This window comes from Denticeps clupeoides, chromosome 11 (genome assembly GCF_900700375.1).
Source record: "Denticeps clupeoides chromosome 11, fDenClu1.1, whole genome shotgun sequence".
Classification (NCBI taxonomy): domain Eukaryota; kingdom Metazoa; phylum Chordata; class Actinopteri; order Clupeiformes; family Denticipitidae; genus Denticeps; species Denticeps clupeoides.
In genome coordinates, this window is record NC_041717.1 from 18,106,697 (window position 1) to 18,119,097 (window position 12,401).

General features: G+C 46.1%; 2 protein-coding genes across 2 annotated transcripts; one reads left to right on the plus strand and one right to left on the minus strand.

Annotated features, from left to right (window-relative positions):
• Positions 1-81: 81 nt before the first annotated feature.
• Positions 82-6,661, minus strand: grsf1 (G-rich RNA sequence binding factor 1). Its single transcript, XM_028995321.1, has 10 exons — positions 5,797-6,661; positions 3,150-3,294; positions 2,923-3,078; positions 1,949-2,083; positions 1,739-1,877; positions 1,473-1,642; positions 1,245-1,351; positions 1,004-1,139; positions 488-547; positions 82-245 (listed from the first exon to the last, which is right to left on the minus strand). Exons 1-9 carry the CDS (start codon positions 5,947-5,949, stop codon positions 489-491), a joined length of 1,200 nt encoding a protein of 399 aa, XP_028851154.1. The 5' UTR covers positions 5,950-6,661; the 3' UTR covers positions 82-245; position 488.
• A 156-nt stretch (positions 6,662-6,817) lies between these two features.
• mob1ba (MOB kinase activator 1Ba) lies at positions 6,818-12,401 on the plus strand. Its single transcript, XM_028995322.1, has 6 exons — positions 6,818-6,985; positions 8,638-8,804; positions 11,054-11,147; positions 11,237-11,370; positions 11,449-11,612; positions 11,731-12,401. The coding sequence occupies exons 1-6, from the start codon at positions 6,972-6,974 to the stop codon at positions 11,806-11,808; spliced, it is 651 nt and encodes a 216-aa protein (XP_028851155.1). The 5' UTR covers positions 6,818-6,971; the 3' UTR covers positions 11,809-12,401.

The window sequence follows — 12,401 nt, forward strand, 5'->3', positions numbered from 1 at the left end:
GTACAGGGTGCTGTGTTTAATTAAAAAAAGATCAGGATTATGCACTGAACTGCACGCGGTTTTATTAAAGCGCCCAGAGCAGAGAGTTGATTGGACGTTTTATTGGCTGTTCTGAGATGTTGGGACATGCCGGTGATTTACAGACAGGTGGGGCGGAGCTTAACAAAGGGAATGTGGTTTACTCATCACGTCATAATAAATACAGGAGAAACAGGAGCCTCGTCTTCATTTCCTCACGTTTGTACCTGTAAGATAATAAATATGGTATAAAAACCAATTCACTCCCAGTTCAGGCCCTTTATGGCCCTTCAAAACCTGAAAATATCATCCACTGTAACATCCTTCACTCTCATGCAGCCTTCCAATAAAAGACCACCAACAATGTGCATTCAAAGGAAAAAGCATTCAGAGACATTTCAAAGCAGTAAATAGTTGGAAATACAATAAAGAATGTAATTTTGAATAATGTGAGAAGTCCAGTACTAACCTCAGGATGTGTCTTTGCCGGACGGTGCGGAGTTCAGGAAAAGCTCGATGTACCGGTCACCTGTTAAAATATCAAAAGTAGGGTTGATATAAAATCACATAATTTTATATAAAATATAGCCTGGTATTTTTTTTCCAGTTTAACGTATGTAACACAACTGGATAAAGTAAATTAACTTGTGACTCTGTTGTGCAAGCGCCACATGAGCAGCAACCAATCGTTGTTCCTTGCAACCTGATTTGATTGGCTGGTACTCCACGCATACCCAAAATTCTTGATTTAAAAAAAAAAATTAATAATTAAAAATAATAAATGGACCCGCATTCAGAGTTTGCTCCACCTCACAGTAAAAGCATTCTGGGCCATGATTGGATTTCAGGGGCTAAATCGACATTGTTGCACACTACGTGCTCAACCCTAGCGATGATGTTCAGGGAGGTTCGATCAAATAACTGCAAAAGGGAAGGAAAGTGATTTCCGATGCCACCAGCGATTTTCAGAGGCTCGGAAGCTCACCCATGTTCTCTCGGTCTTTGGACATGGCCGCCACCGCGTCTTTGTTGGAGGAGAAGTAGACCTGAGCCTCGCCGGTCGCTCTGCCGTCAAAGCGGTACTCGATTAAGATCCTCTGTAGCCTCAGAGGTGAGAAAAACTAACACACACGCAGACAGACAGACTTTAACACGGCAGCTCACATATAAAACTCTCGGCTTGTCAGCGTGTTCTCATCTCACGCCGTGATTGGCTGAGAACTCACAGAGGCGATGTCCGCCGCGGTGGTCTGGTACGGTAGGCCCCTCACGTGGACATAGTGCGGCAGGACCCTGCTGAGCTGATCTGAGGAAGTCACAGAAGCCCTGGATCCTGAGAGAGAGGGCAGGTTGTCACAAACTCAACATAATCATCATCTTCTTCTTCTTCTCCTTCTCAGCCAATCAGAACCTTCATAGCAACTGTGTTGTCATGTTTCGCTCCGCTCTCTCACCATCGCTGTGGTCCGGGCTCCACCCGGAGGCTGCGGGCTGCGGGTCGTCCGCTTCACCCTCGTTGTCACTAGCGGCAGAGGCGGGCTTGCCGGCAGGAGGAGACTCTGCCCGCTTCCTCCTGAGCCGAGTGGGCATTTCGCTCTTTTTGCTGGGGAAAACCTCGATGTACCTGGGAGCAGAACAGCAGCTCAACCATAATACAAACGTAAAAAGAAACTTCCGTTTATTTAGAATTCATTTCATTCTAATTATGAATTTTCCCGACCTGCTTCCCATCAGCCCCTTGTTCCTCTGCAGAGCCTGCTCAGCCACCTCCTGGGAGGCAAACTGCACAAAGGCCACGCCTGTACTCCGACCCTTATAGTCTGTCACCAGGCTGACTCCGCCCTCCACAACGTCCAACCCTGCAGACAGTAAGCGGCCCAGTCAGCCAACGAGCGGGGACAACGCTGTGATCCCTCCACCCACGGCGTACCCGAGAAGAAGTGCACAACGTCCCACTCGGTGCTGGAGAAGGGCAGGCCACGGATCCGGACCACACCGTCCTGCGCCGGAGCCGTGTACAGCCCCCTCAGGATGGCCTCGGCGTCTTGGTTCGTCACCTCAAACACTAGAACACACATTTATTCTCATTCATGGAAAAACCCAAAATTCAAGTGAGACGAGAAGAAAAAGACTTTTCATGAATGTTTCACAGACACATTTTTGCATGTTGCATAGCACACTATTGATGTAGTTGTTTAAAAACACAAAAGTATGATTTATCCGAGTACTCAATTAAAACAGAGTACTCGAATACAAAAATATTCGATGGTTGCAGCCTTAGATTCATAAATACTTTATTACTTCGACCTCCCTCCGCCACTCTCACCTGCCCTCTAGTGGCTGTTTGGCTAAACATAAATATATCAATAACAAAAAGTAAATAAGTGATTCATGATGTCTGAACCACCTCATTTCTTTATTACTATAACAATATTTGATTTTATTATTTTATTACTATAACATTACTTCAGTTTTAGTAATGCTATAGTAATACAATTTTATTCTGAGGGGGCATTTAGTAAAATTTTTACATTAACCACAGGGATCACAATGAATGATTTCTTATTTAAAGTGACAGCACACTTTTTAGAAGCTGGTGAAGGTTATAATAACCATAACCATAATAACTATAAAAAAAAAACAAAAAAAAAACGTAGACATGTGGGGGGGTAACAGTGCCATTTAAAATTCTATATAGTAAATATAGTTAATAGTAATAAATAATTGTTTTTGGAAAAAGCTCATTGCAGTTTCCTGAGAAGCACCCAAATTTGTGTGAACTGGTGTTTTCGGGTGAAACATTTACAAACAATATCCATATTTTCATATGAAGAGGAACTGCATGTGACCCTAAAGGTTTTAAGGTCACTTCGCTCTGATTGGTCCAGACGATGTCCTACCCACCTTCAATGTATCGAGGCCCAAGGTACTGCCTGTGTCTCTCCAAAGCTTTGCTGACGTCCTCCTCGCTCTCCAGCTCGATGACCGCCTGACCGCTGGCCCTCCCGGTTCTGCTGCGCACCAGATGGACTCCTTTCACCCCGTCACGGATCCGGCACTCTGAAACACGCCCACGTCAGGCACCCACGCGCCCGAAAGCTGTTCTACCCAGGGCGAGCGTCCGCGTGTACCTGAGAAGAACTCCAGAAGGTCCTCCTGTGTGCACGACCAGGGGAGGCCTTTGGCCTGAACAATGAACACGTCCTTCTGCTCGGGCCCCGGGCCTGTGTACTCTGAGAGGGGCGGGTAGTCATCCTCCTGAATTGTGGACCCCGCCTGGTGAGTGGACGGCGACACACACACACACACAAAAACATGATCTCTCTACACCAGTCAAATCCACAGTGTTTACAACCAACAGGGTTCCCACTCCAAATCAGACTAAAAAATTCCTTGACCTTTACATTTCTTTATATGGGAGGTGATGGAAATGGCCAGGAAAAGTAATGTCCAAGCTATGTTGAATATAGGCAGTATGGGTGTTAGAAAATATCGATACAGAATTTTCTTTTTGTGGTGATATTGTATCGATACAGAGACATCAAGTATTGTTGTTGTGTATGTAAATTTAGCCCACCGGGTGGCGCCGTCGAGCGCTTTCTTTAGTGAGGTCAGCGTGAGGCTACACCCTCAACGGCTGTAGATGGCGCTGTACGGCGGGGTACTTTGAATTACTGCTTAGCATTTCAGGCAGAGTGAAATCGCGAAACATGAGACCGATCACAGCTCTGCTTTCACGTTTAGAATAACGGTAGAATATCGCAGTATGTACTGTATCGCAATACATCTTTATATAAATAAAAATAAAAGTCATTGTTTTAGTAAGAGTAATACACTAGTAGTGGGTATTAATCGGGGAGAAGCGTGTGGTGGCGGTACCGGGGGAATGTGGTGGCCTAGCGGTTAGGGAAGTGGACCCCGTAATCAGAAGGTCGCAGGTTCGAATCCTGAGGTGCCACTGAGCAAAGCACCGTCCCCACACACTGCTCCCCCCGGGCGCCCACTGCTCACCAAGGGTGATGGTTAAAAGCAGAGGACACATTTCACTGTGTGCACCGTGTGCTGTGCTGCAGGGTTTCACAATGAAAAAGTGGCAGCGTGGCGGTTCGGGATTTGAACCAGTCGCAAATTAAACGGCTCTTTGAAGTGATCGATCGAAGTGAACTGCCTGTGAGCTGGAGTCAAGAGAGCTGCTTTTAAAAAATTTGGTCAACTACACAATGCGTGGCGGGGCGGTGCTACAGGACCGGCTGAAGTTGGACAAAAAAATTGCATCCACAGAAACCGGAGGAGAGGAGACGCACGCGGCAAAACGAGCCATGGCAGGAAGTAAAGTTGGGATACGTTCCAATTACATTGATGACGCGAAGGCAGAGTTCAGAACGTGCAAGGTCACAATCTCATATCGAACAGGCTCTGCAAACAACCATCGCACACGAGAAGAACTCCAGAAGGTCCAGCAGCACCTCCAGCAGTCCAAAGAGAAGAAAAATAAAAATATACTGGATCTTTCTCAAATTCAGATGGTTTTGTTTTTGTACCTTAAACATTTATTATTTAGCCATTTATTATTATTATTTATTATTAAGCCATTCTTAATTAATACAAAGTTGTTATAATGTTGTAGTGGGTTTTGTAAGTTAGTCTTCATTTTTGGTAATGAACTAAATTTAGTGAAGAGTCACTTGGGAGCCGAAAGAGTCGTGAGCCGAGCTAGAAGAGCCGGAATTCCACCCACTTCCAGGCTTATTCCAGCATAGGCTTATTAGGGTCAGACTGGAGTGAAGACCTATCTAAAACACACATTCCTCGGGACGGGACGAAGTAGAAGAACGTCCCATGATGCATTACCCACCACAGATCTTCTCTGTCCAGATCAGTGCTGTACATAAGTTCCCCGCGTACAAATGTGTCCGTTCTACAACGGCCCGCAACCTTTGAGTAACAATAGACGACCAACTCTCATCCTCGACTCACATCAGCAATCTTTCCCTCTAATGTAGATTCCTACTCTACAATTTCAGACAAATCCGTCCTTATCTACCAGATACCGGTTCAGTCCTTAGTAATCTAACGACTGGACTACTGGTCTACCTCAACGTACCATCTGACCTCTACAACTCATACAAAATGCAGTAGCACGACTAATCTTCAACCTTCCCAAGTTCTCCCACACCACCCCTCTGCTACGTTCCCTCCACTGGCTCCCAGTAGCTGCACGCATCAGGTTCAAAATACTGATGCTGGCCTACAAAGCCAAACATGGAGTAGCACCATCCTACCTCACAGCCCTTATTACACCTCGCACTGCACCTTGTATACTCCGAGCCTCCAGTACTGCTCGCCTGGTCCCTCCATCTCTGAAGGTAAAAGGAAGACGCTCATCTAGACTCTTCTCCGTCTTGGCCCCTCGGTGGTGGAATGAAATTCCCCTCGAGGTCAGAACAGCTCTATTCTCAAACGACAGCTCAAGACCTTCCTCTTTAGAGAATATTTAGAATAACTTGTAACCTTCTTATTGTCTTACTTATGTATAGAAACTACTACAGAGTGAATAAAAAGATTGTATTCATAGTTGGGGGTCCTTGTGAACCAGTATCGATCACTTCATCGATGGTCACATGGAAGCTCGTTGCAAGTCGCGTCTGCCAAATGCCTTAAATGTAAAATGGAAATGTCACTTTCCAAGGTGACAAGTGCAATAAAAATGACCGCCGGTCACCTATCTATTATAATTTCCCAACACACGGCATCGTGTTTCAGCCTGGATTCTTTTACCCGAGAAGACAGGAGACGGTCCACCAGAGTCCACGGTGACCGGGCGCCGGCGAACAGACCCCGCGGGGGCAGCTCCCTTCTCAGCGGACAGCGGCTCCGCCTCGCCGCCGAGCGCAGCAGGGAGAAGAGCAGAGCGCGGCCCGGTACCGACATCCCGTCGCGCCGACCCGCAGAGGGCAACTGCAGGAGCCGGCGTGCACACGGGTCCAAGGTGAGCCGGAGACCGAGCGACGAGTGGCGCCCCCTAGCGGCACGGTGGAATGACGGAGAGCGAGAGAGGAGTTCTCACATTCAAACGACAAGTGAGTGTAAACTCACGAGAAGGGGGATTTGGCATCAATACACGTTTTATTATGCATATCAAGAGGTTAAAGGTTAAAAATTAAAGGTTTTCAGCAATGTTATATTGCATTATATTGCAAAGGCTGTGCAACGTATAGCAATTAGGTTACAGGTGTTCTATTGTTTCATCCTACTTATCCAAACGTCCTACCCAAGGCAACTGCTCATGCCCATAACGCATGCGGCCACCGCACGGTTTTAAAAGTTTAGATGGAGTACTTAAAGGAAAATACGGTAAGAACAGAACCAAATACTTGTGTTTCTGAGCTATCAGAACATACCTGTGGTTTTTGGACAAAGTGTCAATTAATATCCAAACAGGTAAAACACTGGTGGTAGGACAATCTGGTGGGTGTTTCTGAGCTATCACAACATACTGCTTGTGGTTTATGGACAGTATTATAGTATAATTATTATTTAAACAAGTTTTGTACATTTGTACAGCTAGCATAAAATATGCTGCGGTAGGAAATTCTGACGCGGTAGGACAGTCCGACAGAACACCACTGAGCAAAGCACCAATTTGATCATTCCATTGATCAGTTCATTGATTGTAACATGGAAGCACGTCGTACGTCGCTCTGGATAAGGGCATCTGCCAAACGACTTAAATGTAAATGCAACCGCATGTCATACTGAGTTGTACCGCGCGGCAGCCGTAATCTCGCGAGAGCAGCGCCGAACGAGACTTGGGACGGGAAGCAGAAGTTTAGACGGAAGCTGCAGGCGGAGTGCGCGGCGTCTTATCTCGCGTCGGGACGGATTCGGGGGCGCATTGAGCAGCGCGACGCGGAGACCCCCGGGCTTCCCGCTCCGAGTTCCGTTCTGCCGAAATGAGTTTCCTCTTGTGAGTATATCCTGTTCGGGCTTTGTGTCTGGCTCCGCCGGCGCAGGTCGGATTGCTGGCAGTGGAGCGGAACCGTTCACATGAGCTGTGAGCTGGTGCGAAGATCCTGGATCACCAGGAGATTCGTACTCGGCTCTGTTGTTTCCCGCGACGTTAAGTGGAAATTAAGGTCCTGCCCGGTCTGTGTTCGTGTAGGATGGGTACATGGCGAGGCACTGGCCAATCGGAGCACGGGTAAAACTCTCCTGGCCAATCACATCTTAGATTGCTGCTGAGTGCTTTTGGTAATTCCGTTCTATTGCAAAGCTTGAGAACAATCCCGCTCTGGCGAACCAGCCCCTTTAAGTGCCTTTAGTGTCAGATAAGGATCGGTCTTGGATCGATCGCCCGTCGTCTGAGATGTGGCTCCCCTTCCCCCCCTACACTGCCAACAGACACCGCGGGGGCAGCTCGCTTCTCCGCAGACATCGACATCCCGTCACGCCAGCCCGCAGAGGGCAAGTACAGGAGCCGGCGTGCTTACGGATCAAAGGTGACCCGGAGACCCAGCGAGGATTCCCGAGGGGCGACGAATGCCTGCATCTTAACCGCCATCTGCTGAGTGCGGATCTCGCAGCACTGACCCTATAAAATTACACCCTATAAAATTTAACAGCAAGTATATTTATGCCTTTACGCCAGAAATACACTTGCTGTGAGCTGCGTGTGCGTCTCCGTACACAGTTGCGACCGAGCTGGGCGTCGAAATCTGTAGTGTGTACTCCTTACCACCAGGGGTCAGTGTCGAAGCAGCAAACCAAATAAATCAGTGAATACCTGTATCTTAAGATATTTACATTTATGCCATTTATCAGACGCCCTTATCCAGAGCGACTTACAATCAGTATTTACAGGGACAGTTCCCCCCTGGAGCAACTTAGGGTTAAGTGTCTTGCTCAGGGACACAATGGTAGTAAGTGGGATTTGAACCAGTGACTCCGTAGTCTTCTGGTTCTAGGCTACTACCACCCCCTTAAGAGCTTGCAACACTGCCCCTACACATTTACACAGGTATTACCTCCGTATACGTTCCATTCATTTTAAGTACGGTACAGGCCAAAGATTTGGACACACCTTCTCATTCAATGTGTTTTCTTTATTTTCATGACCATTTACGTTGGTAGATTCTCATTAAAGGCATCAAAGCTATGAATGAACACGTGGAGATATGTACTTATCAAAAAGTGGAGACCTGGTCTCCACAGTCACCGAACCTGAACCCAATCCAGATGGTTTGGGGTGAGCTGGACCGCAGAGTGAAGGCAAAGGGGCCAACAAGTGCTAAACACCTCTGGGAACTCCTTCAAGACTGTTGGAAAAGCATTTCAGGTGATGACATCTTGAAGCTCATCGAGAGAATGCCAAGTGTGTGCAAAGCAGTAATCAGAGCAAAGAAATTAGAATATAAAACGTGTTTTCAGTTATTTCATCTTTTTTTGTTAAGTACATAACTCCACATGTGTTCCTTCATAGTTTTGATGCCTTCTGTGAGAATCTACCAACGTAAATGGTCATGAAAATAAAGAAAACAGAACACGTCCAAACTTCACAACTTGTGTCCGCTTGCGTCTTCTCAACGTCACCATCCTCTGGTCTTGTTGTTTTCCTCGCAGCGGAAGTCGCTCGTCGAAAACGTTCAAGCCGAAGAAGAACATCCCGGAAGGTTCTCACCAGTACGAGCTGCTGAAGCATGCCGAGGCCACGCTGGGCAGTGGAAACCTCCGGATGGCGGTCATGCTGCCGGAAGGGGAGGACCTGAACGAGTGGGTGGCGGTCAACAGTGAGTTCCTCACCAGTCACGTGGACCAGGATATTATTTATTTATTTCTTTATTTTGTGGATAAAATCTGCTGTCGGGAAGTGCTGTATGTGTTTAAAACAGTCTACCGTTTCAGCCTTATCTGGATTGCGTTCTGCTCCAAAAATTATTGTGATCTGCGGTAGAGGTGTGAACCTTCACTGGTCTCACGATTCGATTACGGTTATCAGTGCCTCGATATCGATGCATCGCGATGCATCCCAGACATTTTCTACATGGTCACATGATGTTAAGGTCTCGCTCGCCTGTGTGGACGCTCTGATTTGCTCCAGAGCAGAAAAACTTGTTACGTCCGCACTCACCTTGTAACAGTTATATATATACTGTTAGTTCTCCTTTAAGTGCACACGGCACTATGTTGTGGGCGGAGTTAATCGTCTGCTCCGGTCCTGATGCAGATCGACATGTCCACCAAGCAGAGGAACCGAGCAGACTGGTCCAAGCTCTGTGGTCCTTGTATTATTTCATTTTGTATTACATAAAAGCAGTAATATTTGGTACGTGTAATGTCCAAATTTTTCTGACACCTTAGTTCCAAATAGTATTCATTACAGAATAATTATTTTTAATTTAACTGAATGCTCACCGCACGAAAAATGTGTGTTTTTGTAAAAATATTGTTGTGTTGTAGATCTCTGAACACTCAGAGAATGATCAGCTTTTCCTCCATTCCCGCTTCGTGTGTCTGTTTCGAAGTGGCGGAAAGTAGACACCCCCGCTTTGATTCTACGTCATGGTCGCCACGCCACGCAGCGTAAAACTCCGACACGGAACGGCACTGTATTCTGTAGAACAGGCCGCCACAGTCACTACCTGCACTACTTTTTAACGAGATTCACCAACAGAAAATCACCAAGCAACATCATTATGATAATCGATTATGCTCTGCACTGCATCGATGCAATATCGTCCAGGTCGGCATCGCGATGCATCGATTATACGATTAATTTCAACACCCCTAATATGTGGTGATAAGTAGTTTGTATTCTTAGGCAGAATACTGTGTGGAATTACATTTGTTGATCTGCTCCGAAATGCAACGGCTTCTTCCTTGTTCTTGGAAATTGGTCCGGTGGTTTTTGTGTAATCCTGCAGACAGGCAAAGATCAGCGCACCATAAACCCCTTGTTTGCTTGGCAAAATAGATTTTATTGGGTCACACTGCTATATTTAGCCTCACTCTGCTTAGTGCTTGCGTTTGACCCCCATATCGGTGTATGCAGCAAACAGAACCGTAAAGTTCTCTTCGTCACTGTCCGTTGCACATCGCTTTAATTTGCCCAACCCCTCTTAATGACCCTAAAGGGCATCTCGTGTTGCATTGTGACCCCTACTTGGTCGCCTGGGTCACAGGGCTTTTGTACATGTATTGATGCGGCTCATGGTGCCCGCAGGCTGCTGGTCCCAGACAGGGCAGGAAACGTGAGCGGATGTGAAGACGCAGTTCATGTGATCCCAGTCCTTTTCGTAGTTAAATCTAAGACACTTTTTAAATGCCAATGTAACACCGCCCCTCCCCATATGATATTTGGATTGGGATCATATAAACTTTCTGCTGGTTTTGCTGTGCAGCGGAAGGAATGGAAACAAAGGTAAAGGCAAACCAGCCACAATAACATAGAAAAAAGCTACAAACGTTAAGCTATACAGTACAGGCCAAAAGTGTGGACACACCTTCTCATTCAATGTGTTTTCTTTATTTTCATGACCATTTACGTTGGTAGATTCTCACTGAAGGCATCAAAACTATCAATGTAAATGGTCATGAAAATAAAGAAAACACGTTGAATGAGAAGGTGTCCAAACTTTTGGCCTGTACTGTGTGTGTGTTTCATTTATGGTATTGGAATTTCTCCTTTAAAAATGTCATTTTAAAGTTGGTCAATCTGACCACTCTCATTCCCCTGTGAAGTCAGTCGATGCTCCACAACAGGAGAAACACCGCCGGGAGTGGGCGGAGTCCGGTTATTGCAGGTCCCTTCTACATAAAAGTGAACTTGTAGCAGGGAGAACAGGTTAAAAATGTGCTACTAGAAATGGACTGGGTTTTCTGTAGTAACATTCTTTAGCCACAAAGGCTGACGTTCTTGAACAGGAGAGTGTGTGTGTGTGTGTGTGTGTATTTAGTGCATTGACGTTGGGAGGTTATTTCCAAAAATTCTGGGGTGGTGATTTTGATGAGTCTTATTAGCATTCTCACACTGTTTCAGCCGTGGACTTTTTCAACCAGATCAACATGCTGTACGGAACCGTGACCGACTTCTGCACCGAGGAAAGCTGCCCTTTGATGTCCGCCGGACCCAAGTGAGCGGAACACGACTACAGGACCCCTAATGAAATTAAAATAAAAAATCTGTAGTGCGTCCAGCTCTGATTTTGTTGTTTTCTCCCAGGTACGAGTACCACTGGGCCGACGGAACCAACATCAAGAAACCAATCAAGTGTTCTGCACCAAAGTACATCGATTACCTCATGACCTGGGTTCAAGACCAGCTGGATGAGGAGACTCTTTTCCCGTCCAAAATAGGTATTGTGTCCGTACCCTGATTATTAAAAAAAAAAATGAAACACACCTGCATAGTTCTAACACCACCTGTGTCTGCAGGCGTTCCGTTCCCCAAGAACTTCATGACCGTGGCCAAGACCATCCTGAAGCGCCTGTTCCGGGTTTACGCCCACATCTACCACCAGCACTTTGATTCCGTTATCCAGCTGCAGGAGGAGGCGCATCTCAACACCTCCTTCAAGCACTTCATCTTCTTCGTCCAGGTGGGAGGAGCTTCAAAGCCTCACCCAGGCGACTTCAAAATGCCACCGCCTCAGCGCATGGCAGCGTTTGTGCTGATGCTTTTCTCAGTCTGCCCTTGTTCCTCTGCTCTTTCCTCAGGAGTTCAATCTGATCGACAGGAAGGAACTCGCTCCTCTGCAGGAACTGATTGAGAAACTCACCTCCAAAGACAGATAAAGGCCTGTCCAGCGGAGCCCCCTGTCTTTTACTTTTTCATTTCGGTGTTCAGTTGTTTAGCAGAAACTCCCCACTGTCCTGCCCTCAAACCTCCACAGATGCTCTTTTAACCAAGTGCCTGAAACTGAAACATCACTACAGTCCCGATTTACTGCGGAGCTGACTGGACTGAAACTCCGCCCACTACAGCCAGGTCATCGTCTGGCTTTCAGCAGGAAGAAACACTTTTTTTTTTTTGTATATAGAAATATATAATGTGCATATAGAAGTTTAGAAATTCTAAGTCATGACTCAATTAGTGTCCCCGCCACTTGATTTTTAAGGATAAGTTTCATTGTTTTGCACTTCAATGAGCTTTTCGAAAAGTTATTTAGTTTGTATGAACCAGCCTCTTCATATTGAACTCTGCATCTGAGAGTTTTTATTTAGATAATTTATTTTCTTTTTAATCCCACTGATGTTAATGATTGTGAATTTAATCATTTAATTGTCCTGCAGATTCAAAATCCCTCTCAGCTCAACCCAGTCTGGTGAACCTGTATATAATGCAGTCGTTTCGGGTGTTTATAAGACAATAAATTCAATTTGACTGA

Excerpts from the sequence above, each read along its gene's own strand:
- grsf1 (XM_028995321.1), bottom strand. The coding sequence starts at position 5,949 with ATGTCGGTACCGGGCCGCGCTCTGCTCTTCTCCCTGCTGCGCTCGGCG. Across the intron at positions 3,295-5,796 it reads ACCGTCTCCTGTCTTCTCGG|GCGGGGTCCACAATTCAGGA; the intron begins GTAAAAGAATCC and ends TCCACTCACCAG. Across the intron at positions 1,878-1,948 it reads CGTTGTGCACTTCTTCTCGG|GGTTGGACGTTGTGGAGGGC; the intron begins GTACGCCGTGGG and ends TACTGTCTGCAG.
- mob1ba (XM_028995322.1), top strand. Across the intron at positions 11,148-11,236 it reads TTGATGTCCGCCGGACCCAA|GTACGAGTACCACTGGGCCG; the intron begins GTGAGCGGAACA and ends GTTTTCTCCCAG. Across the intron at positions 11,371-11,448 it reads TCTTTTCCCGTCCAAAATAG|GCGTTCCGTTCCCCAAGAAC; the intron begins GTATTGTGTCCG and ends CTGTGTCTGCAG.